We start from the raw sequence: 20948 nt of genomic DNA on the forward strand, positions 1-20948 counted from the left end.
AGACCAAACCTCAGTCACACCACCTGCTGAACTGTGGCTTCAGAGTCTTTTGGTTTGTCTTGCAGATATGATGTGGCAGCAGGAGATAAAGTGTTTTTATTTGTCTACAAGGTGGAAAGTGAATCTTTTCTTTGTAGACAGTAGATTTCCTACAAAATTTGTTACCTCCAAAAGACTGTGAACTGCATCAGCCTCCTCTGTTTCAAGTTTCATGTTAACAATTGCTCAAGGATTTATTTGTCTAGATCTTGAATAGCATTTCTCACAGGAAGCAGATGTCACTTGTACTTTATTGGTCTGTGCTGGCTTCCAATTCAGATTTGGTTTTACTGGAACAACTGGAGGGTGTTGCTTCTGACCTGGAGCATTCTGGCTGCCTGGGAGATATCAAACAAGGAAATGTGAGCTAAAAGCTGTGAATTCAATTGAGAAGTGGAAGAAGAAAGGTGTTCACTGTACAATTCCCATTCTAGCTTAGGTCATCCAAAGCCAATATTCTTCCTCTCCAGAGTTATTTTTCCATTGATTTTGGGTTTTTTGTTGAACTTTTGTTGCACTCATTTTTTTCCTACCCAGCTCTATTCCATGCAATTTAAAGCACTGGCTGCACCAGCTGCTTTGAAAGCAGGTATTCTGAACGCTTTGTGAGTCTTGAATTATGATGACTGAGGCTTTTAAGAAAATAGAAATATTGTGTGTTTTAACATTCAATGAGTGCCCAATGAATTAACTCTCTAAGTTTGGTAGGGCAGGTATAATTATTCCCACTTTAAAGGGTATGGGTTGGTTTGTTTCAGACTGTTTTTGAACTTGCACTAGCATGGGAGAGCCTATCTAGGACAGCAGCAAGTTAGAAAATAGTGTGGGGTTAAAAGGCAGCATTCCAGCTGGAAGCAGGAGTAGCAATGAGTTGAAGAGACAGGTGGAACGAGTCTTAGTTTTGTGCAGAGGGGCCAGTACAAAAAGTAAGGGAGGAGCCATAAACAAAAGGCTGAAGTGATAAACTATTTTACATTATCCATGGCATTTTGTATTTATAAAGACACATACGCAAGAGGCTACAAAGGCTCTCAATAGTGGGCTAAGCCTGAGCTTTGATTCAATCTATCAGAGAAGCACAACTCCATGGCAGTTGTGCAGAGCCACGGCTTATGTGAGTATTAAATGCGGCAGCAAGATTGTGAGAAAAGACCTGTGCTCACCATGTGTTGGACTATTGCTTTATCTTCACAGAGTCATAGAAAAGCTTGAGTTGAAAGGGACCTTAAAGATTATCTAGGTACAATCCCCCTGCTGTGTTCAGGGACACCTTTCACAAGACCAGGTTGCCTAGTGACCCATCCAATTTGGCCTTGAACTCTCAGGAATGGAGTACCCACCACTTCTCCTGGCAACCTGTTCTAGGGTCTTGTCATTTTCTCTGTAAAAAATTTATTCCTAATACCCGATCTAAGCCTACTCTCAGTTTAAAGCCATTTCTTCTTTTCCTAAGAATTAAGTGCACTTCTAAACACTCCCTCTCCATCTTTTTTGCAGGCTCCCTTCTGGTACTTGAAGGCTGCAATTAGGTCACCTTGAATCCTTCTTTTCTCCAGGCTGAATAGTCCCAGTTCCCTCAGCCTTTCCTCATTATCTTCCATGGATATATCCCTGATCCTGTCACCAGTCTGGCTGAGACATCCATGCCCTGCTTTCCCTTTTGCTGGATTGTCACCGAAGTTTGAACTTTGGCTTCTTGTAGCCTTTTTCCCTGGGGTGAATCACAGCACTACTTCAGAGAGCCCTTCTTTGTTTTTTTCTTTCATTCTGCACCTGTGTCTCTTCTCACAGAGCTATTCCCTAAGCATACTGAGGAACATCACTAAAGAATTAATTTAGTTTTGTCAAGTTTCTGGTCTGACCCTTAATTTAGAGCAGTCGTTTCAGTCTACAATAAGCTCTGTGTTTCTGCGTGCTGCAGTGAAAGAATTACGAGCAGTCCTCAGCCATGTGCACTCAGGATGCTTTGGTAGCCCCATGGGACAGGTAGACTTCAATGCCTGAAAACTTATTATAGAATGGGGGTACAGTCAGTATGTTATTTTCTGTGCAACAGTGGGTCTGCCTATATGTAAAAGCTTTTACATGATTCATGGAGGCCATTAGGAGTGGAGTGGTATGCCATCATTTCAGGCACAGGGCTCTTCAAAATGAATGGCTTTTTCCATCTCTCCCTGGGGAGCCCCAAGAGCCATTCAGCATGTAGGTTGGAGGATACTGTTCATAAGCCTCCAATCACAGCATCAGGAATGCAAAGCTTAGTGCTGGGATGAGCCTGCAGCTCTGAGTGATAAATAAGGCAAGACAACTAGATGAAAAAACCTGACTTTCCTTGCTGAGAAAAAGGTGAACTGATTTTTAAAGTTGGGCAACCTGTCATAGGCATATGGAGCACATGTTGGTAGAGGGTCTAGAGCTAAACACAGTATTCTGAAGGCACGATGAAGTAATCAGACGACAGAGCAGAATGAGAAATAGGATCTCTTTTAAGTGACTCAATCTTTGATACATTTTCTGTGCTTTTGTCTTTCCCTCTGTTTCTGTTATTCATTGATATACCAGGATATATCCAGTCTAGTTTGCTTTCTTTTTTTTTCTTTTTCTTTTTTTTTTTTTCCCTCATTCTTTCCCAAAATTTCATATACCCATTTGGTTTTCAGTCCTCTGAACAAAGCAGACCTTTTGGCTTTGCATAGTTGGCCTTGGAGGCTAACAAGAATGTGCTTTCTTAAGTGATTTTGGCTTCTGAGGTCACAGACATAGTGGAAGAACACCTGCTCTCATCTTGCCTCAGCACTTAATCCCTGTCCCAGACAAGCCTAGAAGGGCACAACACAGGAGATGAAGAGTAATATAAAAAATTGCTCAATAACTTTTTGGAACATTCGGAAGTGTTCATGGATAATGATTTTATTTTGCCTGGTTTTATCATATCCACACCAAGAAATAAGATAAAAAGACACTGTTTCTTCAATTACTGCATTTGTTGTTTGAGAGATTGAAAAAAATATTGGTAATCCAAGGTCTCTGCAAGCAATATAGAGAGTCTTGAAGGACAGTTTACATGTCCTGTATGCTTGATGCAAGCAGAAATTTCTGTTGGCAAATACGGCTTCAGTAAGGCTTTTCAAGACCTTGTTGCCTGCTCTTGTGTGTGTGTGTGTGTGTGCACATTTACTTGATATTTTGCTTTACTTTTTTCCTAATGAAGCCTATTTTCATTCAGGGTGGCAGGACACAGTGTATCCAAGAAGTCTGCCCCATTCTTTCGTGTCCCCAGCACCTCAGTCACATTCCTGCTGGACAGTGTTGCCCCAAATGCTTAGGTGAGTGGCTTTTTCCCCTAGGAATTTTGTAATTAATACAATATGTTTGTACATAACATCTTTCAAACAGTATTTCACAATGCTGGTAAATTCCAGAAGTTGAAAGAGACTCTATTGCTCAGAGTTTATAATCCACAGATTTTGAACAGGTACTCAGGGTCAGTGTTAGGGTTGTGGTGGGTGGTACTAAGCAAGCAGCTGCAGAAGAGCATTTGAACATAGACCAGTTGCCTTGCTTAGAAGAACAAATACAGGGATGATTCCCAGCTTCATTATATATTTTACAAAGGAGGTTGAGGTGGGAGGAAGTGCCACTTCACTTCTTTGGGGTTGCCACAAGGAAAAGGCCTCATCATTGCATATAATCACTTAAGTGAGAATTTGCATTCTTAGATTTGAGGAAATCCAGGTCAGAGGAAACTTCTGAACTTCTGCATTTTTAGAACTTATTGTCAGAGATACCACAGATCCAGGAGTCCATCTCAGGATTGCCTTCTGAAGGTGGAATCACACTGTCTTCCAGGAATATTTTAAATTATGTCCTTCCAACACATTTTAAAGGTGTGAGTCATAGGCCTCTAAGAAGGGCTGGTTCTTCCAGGTCATGATAACCAAGGCAGTGACAAAATAAGGCACTGCCTTGTTTTGTTCTCACTTTGTCCACAGATCCCACAGGTTAATATTCCATCTATTTCATAAACAAGGAGTGCTTGCATCCTACCAATTAAATTGAGTTTAGTTTGGTCTATGAGGTTATAACTAGGTTTGGAAAAAATTCAGAGCCAATTATTCCCAGTTCTTCAATGGAAACTTTTTGTAGTTTTGACTATATTTTTATCTGAAATCTCTTAGCAGATCTAGGTTAGGGATATAGAGATATCTGGCCTTGGAGCCAGTAGAGCTATATAGAGTTCTGAGTTCTGATAATACTTAACATTTTTGGCTGCTTGAAACAAACCTGAATTTATTTATTTGCTAATTGAGAAGCGCTACAGATAAATGAATGTCTGCCTGGAACATTCAACCACAGAACCAAAGAGTAATGCAGTAGAGGAATGAAATGGAGAGAACAGTCCAAATGCTGAGCTTCTGTTTTGGCTGAGGACATTTTTTCTTTCCTTCTGAAAACTCTCCTTGTCCTCTCCTCCCCATGCTTTTCCTGACTGAACTTTCCCCTCCTTGAACTAGGCATTCAAACTGCAGCCTTTGACTGCAGTTTGACTAATTTTTGACTCCTTCAAGGGGATCTTTCTACAATTTCTTTTTTCCCTCCAAATTTAAACAAATTCAGTAATAATAATGAATTTAATTTTATGTGGTTTTTACTCTAAAGCATTTAGTATACCTGGGAATAGATTATGTCTATTTACAGGAAAGTGTTAAAAGTTTTGGTGGGGAGGTAAAGCCAAGGGATGAGTAACACACTGCATGGCAGTTGGGAAAGAGAAAAGTTTCCAGGGATGCTGAGGCATGGTTTTTAAAGTATCATGTGGAAGACCTCCCTGCAATTGAATTTCTGATATTCAGCATACATAGCTTAGAAGAATGCTGTGGACTCTACTGGGACTTGAATTATTAGTTTAACTAGTGGTTATGAGCCAGCAAAGACAACCATTAAGCCAATATCTTTATCACCACATCTTTTAAAGTGATGCCTCCTTTGACAGTGGTTTTTAACCAACTATTTGAACTGGGTTGGCCACCCAGAATTGTGCTGAGTGGTTTGCAAGGCATGGCAATAGGGTGTGGGAGAGAACTGGACTTTTGTTCACTTGCTGACACAAGCTCTGCAATTGAAGTCCTGGCCCCACAGAGAGCAGCAGAAGTGTTGTTACAGGCAGGACTATGGCATGGCTTTGCCCCTAAGTAGTGCACGGATGTAGAGCAGTTCCTTTTAGGGCTGCTGAGCATCCTCAACTGATTCCTTATGTCAGTTCTGCAAGAGAAATTAAACCTCTTGAGAAAGACACGCATCCAGTGAAAGGAAGGCTGGCTATGCAAGCACAGATTAATTCCAAGTAGCTAATTTGCATGAGAGTGATGTTTAAATTGTGTCTAGCTGAACAAAAGCAATTATTTAATAACTTTTGCTTAACATTCAATTTGAAAAAACTTAAGGTAAATCCAATGAAGTTTGCTGTGTACTTATCCTTTTGTTCATTTATATCTGAGAGGAAAATGGAACTTTTTTTATGATGCTCTACATTTATCAAGAATTACTGAAAAAGGAAGGAATTACCATGTGCCAAGCCCTATGGTTTGAAAGCTAAAATATTGGCCTAGTACTTAGTACTTCTAGTATGTACTTAGAGTGGGCATTCCCTACTTTGGATTTGATGCCTATTAAACATTAGACCTCAGAAATTAAAAAGTAAGAGATTGACAACCACTCATAAAAGAACTTATTGATTGGCTGCCTCCAAAAGTAAGCAAGGCAATTCAAAATTAGAAAGATAAGTGTAGTGTTTTTCTGAAGAGCTCGTGTATGTGCTATAATGCTCTCCTTTTTAAACTAACTTACTGGGAAAGAAGCTGAGGAATAAGAGAAGCTTACAGGAATGCAAACTATTGTAACTTGGATCTGAAAGTGCTGCGGGATTGCACAACTTCAGGAAGGATTTGATTTTGGTGCTGCCTTCCCTGTTTAGTGCCCCAAACCCTTGCGTCCCTCCCATGGAACCCAAATAGTTTGCAGATTATGGAGACTAAATATCTTGTGTTGCCTTCATTCTGTTCATAAATGATGCAAATTCTTGTATTTCTTGCAGCCTTGTGTGAACACATGGTACAAAAAACTATCTTAATGAGATGGGACAACACCTATGATTTTCTTTTTTGGATCAGTGTCACTGAGTTGATCTAGCTTGGCTGCTGTGAACCCCTGAGACAGATATGCTAAAAGAATTAAGACTGCGCTATTTGATAAGTTATTGCTTTAAGTCAAAGACTGTTTAAACTAGTTTAAGTGTACCTACCTTAAGAGTTTGCAGTGCTTACTTTTTATTCCTTTAGTTGCACTGTGCACTTTATGATGAGAAGGAGAAGAAAGATTTTTCCTATATAAACATGCTATAAATAATTTATATTCCATCCCACAGTTGAATTTGTAGAGATGAATGTGTACTAAAAGAATAGTGAACTGTTAAAAGTACATATTTTTTTCACACTGAAGTGGAAACACATAGCAAATGACATACTGCACATAAATTTGGTCTGGTGACAATAAGCCCTACTATTTTTGTTGACAGTGTGGCATATTTTCAACCACATTTTGTTTCTGTTACTGTTTATTTATATTCAGGACAGAGGAAGGTGTTTGACCTCCCATTTGGAAGCTGCCTCTTTCACAGCAACGTGTATGATAATGGTTCCTCATTTATGTATGACAACTGCACAGTGTGTACATGCAAGGTAAGTCCATAGTGCTTGGATATTGTGTGCTGATGGTTGTCTGGCTTAGCAGTAATTTGTAGGGCTGTGGAATTGTAAGCCTGATACTGTTCTTTGGCATCTTGTGTGGTCTCAAAGAATCTGATCTGAAGAGCACTTGCAGTTGTGCTAGGAAAGTTTAAAACGTTACTGGCTCCCTGAGCTGGGACATGATGCCTCACCCTGTGTGATGCAAAATAAAGTTGTTCAGATTATGTGGTCATCTTTAATACTGCATTAGAAGAGGAGTTTCTAAATGATGAATTACCATGTTTCTGCTGAAGGTCAGTGTTTTTTATTTAGTTCCCTAACATGACTGCAACAACTTGCACTTTTTTACCAAGGCAAAAAATTGAAAGTGACACCAAATCAGTGAGATTTTGCAGGCCAACAGAATTAGAAGCTGGGCTTTAGCTTCACAGACCATGAAAGATTTCCTTTAAAGAATATTTATAATATAAATAAATATCTATAATATATATCTATATATATTTATAATATCTATAAATAATATTTATTTTCTCTCAGCTGGCCTATTCCAAGCAACTGGCCTGTAGCTTGGGTGGATGCAATGACTGAGCAAGCAGAAATATATAAGGACACACAGAAGCACAAACATCTTGGTGACAATTTTATGATTTCCTTTCACCCTTGTACCTAGGATTCAACAGTGATATGTAAGAAGAGGTGCTTACTTCCTGGTGAATGCAATAAAAACAAAGACCACTGCTGCAAGGAGTGTGTCTCATACATCTCTCCTGAGGAGGTGAAAGTGTGCAAGTTTGGCAATAAGATCTTCCAGGTAAGGTTTCAGGAATGGCTTAAGGGTAGGTGCCATTTTAATAGCCAAAATAGCATGAGTTTGTTGTAAATTAGTATTGTGGTTTGTTTTTAGCAGAATCCTCACCATCCTCATTGATGATGGAACAACTCAGAGGCAAAGCTTTGCAAAATTTGCCGTCTGTTTATTTTTTTCTGAGTTTGCGTAAATTCTGCTGATAGTCAACATTTAAAAATTAATTCCTCCTTGAATGTTACATGTGGTCTCCCCTTCTGTATGTAGATCTAGTTCAAACTGCTATTTCATGACAATTGATGCATTTTTAGTAAGAGATACTAATGCTCTGCTTTCCCAAACAAACACTGATACTCATGGAAAAGATATTCTCAGTGGTATGTAGGCTTTATTGGCTGAGCCAAAGAGTCTTTTCCATAACTGAGCCAACAGGAGCTTTGTGAAGTTCATTTTGGCTGAAAGTTACTTGATTTACTACATTGCACGTCTCTGCTAAGGACAGCACCCCTGACATCTAATACTGGGGTAGCCATGTGATAACTGTTACCTACTGCACTCTCACCCAATGTATTCAAATCACAAGGGATTCCCTGCAGAACACTTCTGCTGTTCTTGAGACCCCATTTGTTTTTCCAAGTGGTGCAGCTTTTTTTCACACTGTGTCAGAAAAAGATTCTGTCACCTTATGGGCCATCTGTGAATTAAGAGACCCTTGAATCAGATCAAATGTTAAGTCCTGTGTGAATACTTGGTTTGCTCAGCCAGAATTGCTTCCCATTTATTCCATCTTTTGTGTACATAGTAGAAGTGTTTATTCTGGAAATTACATGTGAACCTACTGTACTCTGAGACTATGCTCCATCTGATTGGCACTTTCACACTGGCGCCATTGTGCTTCACGAACAAATGCCTACTTCTTAGGCACCCAACTAAAATATTCTGCTTCTTGTGAAGATTTTATTATATTACTAATATTATATGGAGTGTGAAAAAATAACGAGACAGTACATCCATTTCTGGTCTTGTGTGCAAAAAAGTAAATTCAGTGTTGCTCTGTTGAAGTCAATGGTCCAACACAGGTAGAATGGGTACAGCAAATGTGCTTTTGCACTCCTGTGCAAAACCAGCTGTAAGACAAAAATTCAGGGCAGCTGCATGCAGTCAGCTATGATGTATTCTGGTACCTTGGCGGATGCCTGGTGAGTGGTCGTTAGAGACTGAAGAACATCAAAAACACCAGGCAATAGAAACATGCCCTAGAAACAAAAAACAGGAGAGAGACAGCCTTTGATGAAGCAAGCTGAGCTGAATAAGTTAGCCTCCTTGGCATTTCAGATGTAGCCTGTTTCTGGTCAGAACATCATGTTGAGGTGGGCACATAATTATTCACAGCTGTCTTGTTGAACTGCCTGTTCCTGTCAGGTCTATCCTCACCCTTCCTTCCCAGCAGCCCTGTAAACAGAAAACATGCACAGTTTGGCTCTAAGTGGACTAGCATTAGGCTGTAAGTGGGTGGGACAGAATGTTTTAGGAACCACACTTGGCAGAGGCAACACCATGTAAAAAGGAGCCAGGGCAATTCCACAAGCAATTCATCCCAAGTGGGGACAAGACCACAAGGCATATTATGCTCTGCACTTCATATTTTCATAGCTATACATAGGCTGTCTTACCTGCTCTGCTTTTGAGAGATTCAGCACTGTATCTTTTCTAAATATTTTCAGATGTTTAGCAGATTAATTATCTGTAAAAGTGCTGAAGTAATCTAAATTAGAATTATTTGACCATTCCTGCCCTATGTTGAAATGATGCTACTACATATGGGAATAAATTCACTGACTACTGACATCTTATCAAATATTTTCATGTGCAACAACTTAAAGACATCACTCAACCCACTGAATCAGGTTTTTCTAATTATGTGAACTTGAAAATTTGTGGTAGGTGTGATCACAACTCAGACTCTAATTGGAGAGAAAACAGTACAAATAATCAGGGCAGTGTTGAAAAGTGCAAATGCGATTTGGTTAGCTTTGGAAAAATGAATTTCTTACCAAAAAGGCCAAAGGGAAGAAAACCTGGCTGAATTTGATCTCTGTCTTGAATCCAACTGGCCATGGACAGACACCTCAAAATAATTTAGACTAAACAATGAGACAATGCCAACAGGGAAATTCATCCTTTCTTGAGCAATGATGCATTGCTGAAATAGCTTCTTGTTGCCACCCCAGCTGATACTATATCATGTTCCCTCTTGCAGGATGGAGAGATATGGTCTTCTGTGAACTGCACCATCTGTGCTTGTGTGAAAGGCAAGACAGAGTGTCGCAAGAAACAGTGCATTCCAGTCAGCAGCTGTCCTCATGTGAGTTTTTTAAAAGAACTGTGCTTTCTTGTCTTTTCTGCTCCAACATTATCTTTTCCAGTGTTTCTTGGAAGTGTGTGCATGGCAGTGGGGAGTGCTGTTTGGAAAGAAGGGATAATCTGGAATGTTAATTTAGGTTGGCATTCCCCAAATGTGCTACTGTTATCCTGAATGTGGTCTTCCTGCCTCTGTCCTTGCTCTGAAGACTCTGTGCTCCTCCTCTCCTTCTCCTTTAACCCACTCTGTCCCAAGTATCTGTATTGGAATAGTTATTTTTGACTTTTATTTAATAATTTTATAGAGTGGTGAGGTGACTGTGTTAATATTTCAGTAGTGTATATATTGTTAAGGCAAGCCATAGGATGTTGTTGTATTTGCATTTCTCAGTGCATATGAGATATGAGGCTTAATACTTGGTTGAAAATGTAAATTAGACAAATTGAAGAAAATTAGTTCAACCAAACCATGCTGCTTTCACTAAGGTTGTGGCCTGGGTATTTTTTATTTGAAAGTCTGAAGTGAACCCAAAGAATGCTGTAATTGTAACTTAATGGCATCAAAAATTAGCTTTACTTGAAATCCTGAGCTATAATCAGACTTTGTTTCTTGGATTTCTGACACCAACAAATGATTTTGGTCTTATGGCTCAAGCTGTCACTATTTAGATGGAGCTCTATATAGCACCTCATGTAGGGGCAGATCTTTGAGCAAAACTGTAGAAGAGAGAGCAAAGTTGTTAGCATTACACCTTCTCAGTGTTTCCTTCTCGATCCTGGAAGACAGTGGGGAAAATGTGAATCACAGACACCTAAATATAAAATTTTTAAATTAAAAACTCTTAGTTTGTACAATTTTATATGTGTAAACCTTTGACAGAAGTGGTGGTATAATAAAGAGCCTGTCCTTGACACCTCCCATTCTGGTGTGACAGTGGGCTTCAAGATCCTCAGAAGAGGGAACGGCCTTTTCCTGTCCCTCTGGCACTCACTGCAGAGGGCAGTTCTCCTCTTAATGGGCCTCACACAAGATGCTGCATACACATCAGGAAGTGTGAACAAATAGAGCTGTTCTTCAGGGAATGTTATATGGCACATTTGCTACCTTCATGCCATTCACAGTGTAAGCAGGAAGTGAGAGCTTGGGCTCTTCAGGTCTCACACACACTGGATTGCATTTATATTTTCCTTGTGCTGATGCATTTTAAATTTTTAAGGTGCTTCTGAGATCAAGTAGCTAATATGACTTAATAGAGATCTTCAGTTAAGTGCCTTGCTTCAGCTGTATCTGTATATAAATTTGAGCATTTTGAGATGATCAGTTGAAGTGGCTTCTAAAATGAAAGTAGTGGTTGGTAAAAATTCACCACTGACAGTGTTGCAGCATGGAAGTGAGACTGACAAACTCATTCAATGCTGCAATAGAACCTGCTCCAAGGCTAATGTGAAGTCCTAAACTGCCCTGACCTCTGAGATGAGTCTGCAAACAAGGTCTGGTTCCTTAGGGCTGGAAGGACCAGCTTTGTTACCCTGCAGCACCATTCCCCCCAGTATATAACCAGTCAGCCACATCCCCACCTTAAAATGCAAGCTGCAAGCAAACCAACCCTCCTCCACAGGAGCACATTGCATTTCTGCTCTTCCAAGCTAAACTGGAAGGAGAAGTAGGAGAAAGAATGTAAACTCTAGAGTAAGATTTATTTTCCTATTCCAAGTGGGTACCAAGTAGTTTTAAAGCAAATAATGTATGCTAATTGATTTAAATCTTTTACTTTTCATTTCTGCTCCACTATCTTTGATGAGACTTTCTGTCATAAATCTATAAATATCACTTAAACACACCACATTTTTCAAGATAAAGATATATTTGTGGTTCTGATACTGACAGTCTGAATATCATGCATAGAGTTGTGCTGCTGTCTCTGCAAACTGTAGGTGTGTCCACTCCTTTTCTCTCTTCACAATATTTTTGACAGTAAGCAGTCTCTACTGACTGTTGAAGACTGCTGTCAAATAAAATGTGGTTTAGTGTCCCTTAGGTATCAGGCAACATGACGTTATCTCATTAAACGTATATTATTATACAGACAACTAAGTGTGAAAGGATTGAAGATTCAAAAAGAATTTAGAATATTATTCCTTGACTTAAACACTTTACCATGCAGTCTTAATACTCTTTGCATGATATTGTGGGTGGGTTTTTTTGGTTGTAGAATTTTATTTTATTTTATTTATAATAACAAATTTTGACCAATTATTTCTTGAATGTGTGGGTTTCAAAGTGGTAATTCTGCAGAAATTTCTGATACTGCATAACCATTTGTATTATTCAATCTATTGGTTGCAGGCTGACATATTTTTTAAGACTGTTTCTGCCATTTCTTTAATTTTCTTGATAGTGCTAGACAAAAATTTCTGATTCTTTTGTTATTTTCTTTTTGAAGCATTTAATCCCATATCAGCCATTGCAGGAAATGTCTTAGATTCTTTTCATCTGCTGTGGAGGCAATATATTTTTCAAATTTAGTCCCTCCTCTCAGATTTATAGTAAGATTGGTCCTCCTTGGCATTCTAGTGAGCCTTGTGGCTTGTGGTTTCTTTTTGTTGCTCTCTGACCACTGACTCCACACAGATATTTCCTCTCTCAAGTTACCTGGAGTGCCAGCCTGCAAGGTGTGATGCATACTGGCCCCCATTCAGCAAAGCTATTAAGCATGTGTCCATTTCTGCTGAAGTTAGTAGGCCCTCCATGTGTGCTGAAACTTAAACACATGCTTAAATACTTTATAGAAAGGGAACAATCTCAACATTTGGCAAGACTGAGTTTCAGAGATCCTTTAGACTTCTTACTGAATTCACTATTTACTTGCCCTAGCTCTGCTCTAGTCTGTTCCTTGTCTTGTGCCATCTCCTTTCTATTACCCATCCTTATAATTTGTCACCTTGCCTGCTCTCCTTATGCCTTTGCATTCCTCACTAACATCTTAAGTCTGTGATAATGATCAGTGGTTGTGAACATGTCTCTTTTTGTAGTGCTAGAGGAGAGATTGCTGAATTTTACAGCATATAACCTTTTCTGAGCTCCAAGGCTGTGCAAAAGTTAATAGAATTAAATTCATGGCAGGTGAAGACATTTGCAGGGTTTGAGTCTGTGGGTAAATTTTGAACCTGTGAACTTCAAGTGAGCTGTAAATTAATTCAGAACACGTTCTTCCATCTCTAGAACAGACTGCATATAATGTTATACACATCTGTTATTATTGCAAACAAAAAGTTGCTGTTTTTACTTTAGTGCCAAATGAGGCACAAAAAAACAACAGCTGTTCCTATTGCACAACCAAACAACCCCCTTTCCCCCAGCAATTAGTCTTGCCTTAAAAAAAATAGAAAATGAAAACCTCAGACACAAAATTGAAAACCCCATAAAAAGGAAGAAAAATCCCTGAAAATAAATAGACTCAAATGTGGTCTGCTTATAAATATTCATAGGGAAAAATGGGATCACATCACTTAGCCCACTCCTAAGGGAACCCTCAATGCTAACGAACTCTTGCAGCACATGTTAGCAATAATGGGTTTCCTTATTCTACAAGACAAAAACAGGATCTCGGGCCAACATGGTGGCTCAAGTAACCAGCCTCAGCAGGCTGCCTTGGAGATTTCAATTTCACTTGAATTCTTGCCACTTCCAGCTCGGCTGATGATTTCAGCTCTTTTATTGAAACAGAGAGGTAAGGCTGTGTAGTGCAGTGTGTGGCATTCAGCTGCATGTCTCCATTCCTACAAGTATGTGTTGCTATTTCCATGTGGTTTTTCTGTGTGGTTTTAAGGGTTCCACCTTTAAGGGGTTCTGTTCTAGCAGCTGCTTGGTAGGCCTCCCTGGTCCTCAGCTGTTCTCTTTGCCCAGGGACCTGGGAGTCACACAAACATTTAAGTGTGCTCACTCTGCCAGTGCAACTCTGATCCAGCCCTTTTCTGAAGTCCAGGTATGTCTCAAGTCTGTTCACATGAAGCTGCATATTCATAGACAAGCTTGCCCTGTGGATGATGCGCCCAAGTGCGTTCAAGACCAAGGATTCGTTCATGCCATGTGTGTACGCTAAGCAAGAGCAGGATTGAACATGCTCCACTCCAGTTTGCTAGAAGATACTTTGAGTTCATGCCTCCCCGTGCACTTTGTCAAAGCTTGGCAGCACTGTAGGCAGAAAACAAGGCAGACAGCAATAGGGCTGCCTGTGCCCACTTCCCCACTCTTTCCATATACCTGTCACCAATTTTTTGTCTGTTTTCACAAGTTTTCTATACTGTTTAGTGGGCAGCACAACACAGCTCCATTTGCTTGCTCTTGCTGTCCTCACCTTGCTCACCTACTTGGTGGGAATAGGAGCAGTGGTCACACAGAGGGGACTTCCTCTGTGTTCAGCTTCTGTTGGGGCAAAGGGTCAGGGGCAGGGCAAAGGGGAACAGCACAGCTCCATATACCTCTTCAGTCCCTCTGTGGGAATATGGGTGAGCTCCAATATCACTGTACATTCTGTTATAACCAACACCAGCTTTTGCTTGGAAAAACCCATTGTTCAGTCTGAATTTTTTCAGGCTTCTTTGATAGCTTGCTGATTGACTTTAGGTAATTTAAGTAAAATCAGATAAAATATCTTTTAAACTGATGAAGACTGAAAAGGAACATGAATGTATATACACAGAGGCATGCCTCCTGCCTAGTCAGCCTTGTATAAGGTACAACCAGAAGTAGAATTGACCAAGTTCCTTCCTGCCTTCCTTCCTGCCTTCCTTCCTGCCTTCCTTCCTGCCTTCCTTCCTGCCTTCCTTCCTTCCTTCCTTCCTTCCTGCCTTCCTGCCTTCCTGCCTTCCTGCCTTCCTGCCTTCCTTCCTTCCTTCCTGCCTGCCTGCCTGCCTGCCCGCCTGCCTTCTGCCACTTCCTTCCGCCCCTTTCTTCCTTCCTGCCTGCCTGCCATGAAGCAGGGAACACATAGGAAAGGTATATATTTTGGGAAGGTGGGAGAAAAGGTAGTGATCTTGTTAACCCAGTAACTGCTTTAGCTATCTGTGCAAGTCTAAAATTCTCTCACACTCTCTAAAGAGAAAAATGGTAACAGAGAGCCCTTTTAGTATTTCATTTCTTATAAGACTGCCAGGAAGCTTGTTGAATAGCTCTGTCTGTTTTTAGCACCTGATATTTGAAGTTGTAACCAGGGCACTGAGTTCAAACACAACTTGAATTATTTTCAAAGGCTTATCCAGTCTTACAACATGACACAGTCATTGCTGCAAGAACTCTCTCATTAAAACAGCCTGTCTTTCTCCCAATTAGGGTAAAATCCTGAACAGAAAAGGATGCTGTCCGATTTGCACTGAAAGTAAGTAATTTCTTCACATTCTTTAAATTCTTTTTTATTCTTTCTGAGAAAATAAATATATAGAAGTATGCTTGCTTTTCTGCCTTCTTATTAGAGGCAGCTAAAGGGCAAATGATTATTTTTAGCAATGGATTTTGCCTTCTATAAATCTGTAATTTTAAAATAAAATGTCTGGGTATTTTGTTTTTATTTTCTTTTTCAAAATGATGCTTTTTTTTCAAATCTGAGCTGCTGCATTTTGAAAGATATGGTTGGTCTGTGGCATTTGTAGGCAATAAAACAAGAAAATGAATAGAGTTATAACTTTTAGGACTTGGGTATATTTTACACCTGTAACTAACAGTCCAGCTATGTGCATATATAATCACACCTTTGCAGATGATTTGTGAGAGTTAAAAAAAGGTGTGCAGAAATCTGAGACACAGTCTGGGGCAGCAGTGGAACGTAGAATAGAAAACTATTCTTCTTTGTTTATGATGCTTAGTTAAACTCTTACATTCTTATCCCTTTACTCCTCTCTTTAGGAATGATCATTAAATTGCAATATCACCCTCCTAGTCAGCAAAGGACTTACAGAAATACTTATCTTTAAGTTTGTTCTATTTAACTCAACAGGGAGAGCTGAAGTTAACAAGATACCATTACGTATTTCCTTCAGTACATACTTAAGTATTTTACCAAATAGGGACAGACTGCTAAAATGGGGTTTTATGACCTATGAGAAGGCTTTTGAAAGGAGAAAATGTTCCTCTTCTTTTGTCTAAAATCAAATGTTTTTGCTGTTCAACTCAGTTCTGGGTTCTCTTGAATTGCACAAATCCCATATCCTAAATATCTGTTTTTTCACTCTGTGGCTCAATTAGTTTGAAACGTGTATCTTGGGATAAAATACATCTAGCTTGCAAGTCTTCATTATCAAAATGAGAGCAAATGCAAGGGACAACACACTCAGAAACACTTGAAATAATACTGAGCAGAGGAAGAAGTGAAAGAGGATTCAACTGACTAGCAGTTGATTTCATGTTAGCTCAGTTGCACAGCAGAAGAAATTTGCATAGACCTTTGCTCAGATATGACATACCATAATGTCATGAATTTATCAATCTCTATCTTGCCTCTTTTTTTTGTTTCAGTCTCATTTAACCTTTATTGTGTGTTCTTCCTGTGTTCTTCTGTAACTTGAGAAGGGAGGAAAAGAGTGGGGCCAGCCATTCCATCAAAGCACAGGAGACCCTCTGCTGTAAGAGGTTCAAAAGAAGACAGTACAGTGACTCCTTCAGAAATGCTGTCAGAGAGTGATGACTTGTGATAATTGTTTCATGGGAGAAGGAGGCAAAAAATCGGAGTTCTTCAAAGTTTAAATAACTTATCTAGGAGTCAGGTTACCGAAAATGTCAAAACTTCTTGGTGATATAAGAAGGAAATTCTCATGACTACAAACATGTGAAATTAAGGAGAGATCATTATTGCTTGTCCTCAGGCCATGCAGATCTGTAAAGAGCCTGGCTTTATCTTCCCAGTGACCTCTTTCTATGTCCTGGTAGCCTGCTATTAGGTCTCCCCACAGGATAAACAATCTTGTTCCCTTATGGTAAGGGATCAAGGGTGTTAAGGGTCCTATCTGCATTGCACTGCCTGTGCTGGAGCCTAAGAGGCTCATCCTGTCTCACTGCCCCATGCTCCACCATTGCACATGAAATAGAGGGGTCTTTTCTTTACAGTTATCTCACTATGGACCCATTCAGTACTTGGAGAAGAGCTGGCTCCAAACTTTCATGATTAACAGGGCATTCTTGGCTTTTACAGAGAATGTGAGCAAGGAGCTTAAATACCCAGTGTCATACAGCAGTGGTGGCTACCACTAGCTGTTTTAACATTGGTATTTTAACATTCACCATTTGCAGAGAATCAATTCCACATTTGCAGCAGAAGTGCTGTAAATCTCATCACGACTATCATCTGACATTCCATCTGACATCATTTCCATCTGATCGGAAACTTTGCTAATTCAGCCAATTTCTGATAAGATGTACACACAGCACCTTCCCTCACCCACTTGCTCATGTTGATCCTGATCCTGTCTCCAAATACTAACACACCAAACATTTCTGGTGCTCCAGCCGATATTAATTTTCCAATGTAAAAACAACATAGGGAGGTACAAGAACATACTGTACATGGGGGAGCTTTGAGTACAGTTTAAATGCAGCCAATTTCTATCAAGTGGGTCAAAACCAGTCATGTTGTGAAAGGATACACTTTAAACTGGAAAAAAAAAATAATCCAAGGATTATTTTCAAAGCAGTTTGTTGCAAAGAGAAAAAGTACCTCGTCTCCTAAAGGTCTGGAGAGTCTCTTTTGTCTACTGTTGCTGAAGTTAACTATAGTTAGTTTTGGCATGTTGCTTTTTAAGCTCCATGGCTGGCGTACAGTTATCACTAATTAAACACAATGGTCATACCAGTGGAAAATTCAACAGTTTAGTTTATGCTGCTGTAAAAAATGTAATGAAATGTACTCTTTTGGGCTTGATTTAGAAAAATCACCACTGACGTCAATTCCATAAATTAGTAATCCTATGTTAGACCAAGGTCATTTTCATATTAAAAATAAGAAAAAACTAAACCTGGGTTCAAATAACATTAACAGACTTCTCTCAACTTCAGACATAGATAGGAACTTGCAGTGGAAGTAAAATCTTTGTTCTTGACAAAGAAGAATTCATAGGCCTTGCTGAAATTACAGTACACAGGATGAAAACTTGTTACTAAAATCATGTAGATATGCTTTAATCATTATTAATAGTCCTAGCACAATCTCATGCCAGTCATTGTGAGATTTTGTGGATGAAGTTTTTTCAAAGTGGACTGCAGTCATCTAGGTTTACATGTGCAGTACACATGATTAATATTTCAGTAAAGGCTGCTTTTGGGACAGAAAATTTTGTTCATCACAAATCATTCCACAGCTTGTTTAATTGACAAAATGATCAACGGAGCTAAACCAAATTCAAGGGCATTTGGACCCACCTTAGGAGTAAGAGGTTGGTACTTTCACTTGGTCCAACATCCTTTTTATATGTCTTTATAGAATTACTGAAAAAAGTGCTGACTTTCAAAGAACAGAAAAGAAAAAGAAACAAAGTGAGGTTATGCATTGTGGGTACCTGTAAGAGCAGGAAGTGGGTCTAAAGGACCACATAGGTCCCTGTTTTTTCTGTTATTTCCTTTCCATGAAGAAATACAGCAACAAAAAGACTGCAATTATTTATTCATACTGGAATACTGTTCATGATTTACCTCCCATTTCAGCTGTGATGGTCTACTGTACAAATATGTATTTGGACAAATTGGAATAGCTATTTTATTTATGAAATAGACCATAAAGACTCCTGTGGAGGAGTTTTTGACACCGCACCTTGTAATGTGTATTATATCAAGCTGCACTTTGCAGCAGTTATGAGGAAAGTCCTCTATGGCTATGCATTTTTTACAGAAAACCTAATGAAATTCTATTATGCATGTTCTGTAGCTAGTTTTTAGAGGTTAATAATGTGTTCTGTTTGATTTAGGGCTTAATTCAGCATACAGGCTAATTACATTCAAAGTTTAATTTTATTTTTAAAAAGCTGAGATATTTTTGAATTATAGATCTGCAACCAGAACACCCTTCACTGGTAAACTTGTGTTTTTTCCTCCTTCTCCTTACTTAGAACATGTCCAGACCGATTTTAGTTATAATTTAAAGTATATTTTTCTTGGCCACTCTTAACTACCTACAAGCCCAGCAGAGTGTGACCAGACATCTGGACATCTTGGACTTCAATTGACTGCTCTGATCTCCTGAAAAAACAAAACAAGCTATTCCATGAGCACCAGAGCTAACAGAGCCTGGTTTCCTATGGATTTGTGTCCCATTTCCTTTATATCCCAACAAATAATAAACCCAGCTAGAGACAATATATCCTGTGGCTGGTCTGGAGCTACAAGTGTGCTAATTGCCCAGCCAATATGCTCGTGGTCTCGGCTGGTCAGGATGTGTGTGCTGACTGTCTGTCTGGCCTCCACCACGCAGTATATATATTTTGCCTTTCTAAAAAGGCTAAATACTGTCTGGGGGAATGGAGGCACTGGGTGGAAGGCAGAAAGGTTCTTTTTGGCAACCACTTAGTTTAATAAGTGGTTCTTACCTGTACTCAGCATACTACTTACTATAAATGAGTCGTCTTTCAGACTTTTATCCCTCCACATGGGCCAAATAGGTTGTGACTTTTTTTCTTTATGAGAGTATGTTGAAACTTGGGAAATGCTAATGTGTTCTTTTCCATGCTATTGCTTTTTTAGCTTCCTTTTTTGTACAGCTACATGTGTTTTCAAAAACACTGCCTTTTCTAATGAAAGTCACTATTTCATTTGAATTGGGAGCATGATTTGAAAATTCAAGGAAAACATGCCAACAGTTCTATAGTATTCACTTTTAGCACCTAAATGCTATTATTAGTTGGCAAGTGAGCTGTAGAGCCTTAGGTGGGAGCTGAGCAAACTGCATTAATCACACACGTAGTTTAATATTTTAGTCAAACGTGAAAGTGTGAAGTCCGTATTTAGTTGCTTAAAAAACAAATGTAAAAACTGCCAAGCTCCCAGAAGTTTTTATGGAGGTCTGAATATTGATTTGGGAGCAACATGCAGGATTTCCAAAAGAGATTTAGTGGTGTTTGCATCCAGCTCTCAATAATGTTTAATCAGAGTTGAGTGCCTCAGGTGTTTTGAAAATCACAGCCTCCTAAACATAGCTCTGGGGCCCTCTTTTGAAAAATCTGTGTTTTTCAAGGATAGGGAGGGAATGGATAAATTTGCATTCATGTGCATATCTAGATGAGCAAAAGAAGACACCAAAGATTATGAATGCCACATTCAGAATGAGAGAGAGGCAATGATTCTTTATTTCCTTTGCCCAAGGATGTCGTAGATGCTAAAAACAATTTGGACTGGAAAAAATCACAGAAAATATTTATATCAAAAGTTACTAAATTAATAGAAACCATGTCTAGCTCAGAAAGTCCTTAATTTGAAAGTAGTTGGAGGTTGGGGGTGTCTCAGGGGGAAATATTGTAGAATAGCCCTTTTCTAGCTCTGCTTTAGACAGCTGACGTACGGAGTGTTGGCAATAAGCTGGGAACAATTTGATCTAGGGAAAAAAGGGAAAGCTCTACACCTGTGACCCTATACCTTGTTATCATAAGCTAGCAAAATTCATACTCCAGGGTTGGGGAACATAACTTTGGTGATGCAGCAGCACCTCTTCATCTGTTATGCCCCAACAGAGAAGAAAGTCACACACAATCCTAACTAGAGATCAGTGCTTCCAATGGATTTCAAAAATTGCCAAGTATAAAGACTGGTTTGTTTCAAAAGGGAAAAAGAAAAGAAAAGAGAAAAGAAAAAAAAAAGAAAAAGAAGAAAAAATAAAAAGAAGAAAAAGAAGAAGGAAAGGGAAAAATAAAAAAAAAAATAAAAAGAAGCAAACCATAAAATATGATGTGATTGAAACTCTCCCAAAAGGAAATAAACAACAACTCAAAAGCTAAAATAGCAGGAATTCTTTTCATGTTGACAG

General features: G+C 39.2%; 1 protein-coding gene across 5 annotated transcripts in view; it reads left to right on the forward strand.

Moving 5' to 3' along the window:
- Positions 1 to 20948, forward strand: part of BMPER (BMP binding endothelial regulator) — a 147958-nt gene that overhangs the window by 70786 nt on the left and 56224 nt on the right. For all 5 annotated transcript variants that reach the window (XM_077178303.1, XM_077178318.1, XM_054629502.2 and 2 more), the window contains 5 exons: positions 3266 to 3365; positions 6667 to 6776; positions 7456 to 7596; positions 9851 to 9955; positions 15284 to 15329. In XM_077178303.1, the coding sequence (XP_077034418.1) occupies positions 3266 to 3365; positions 6667 to 6776; positions 7456 to 7596; positions 9851 to 9955; positions 15284 to 15329 (502 nt within the window). The remainder of the gene's footprint in view (positions 1 to 3265; positions 3366 to 6666; positions 6777 to 7455; positions 7597 to 9850; positions 9956 to 15283; positions 15330 to 20948) is intronic.

This window comes from Agelaius phoeniceus, chromosome 1, assembly GCF_051311805.1.
Source record: "Agelaius phoeniceus isolate bAgePho1 chromosome 1, bAgePho1.hap1, whole genome shotgun sequence".
Lineage (NCBI taxonomy): Eukaryota > Metazoa > Chordata > Aves > Passeriformes > Icteridae > Agelaius > Agelaius phoeniceus.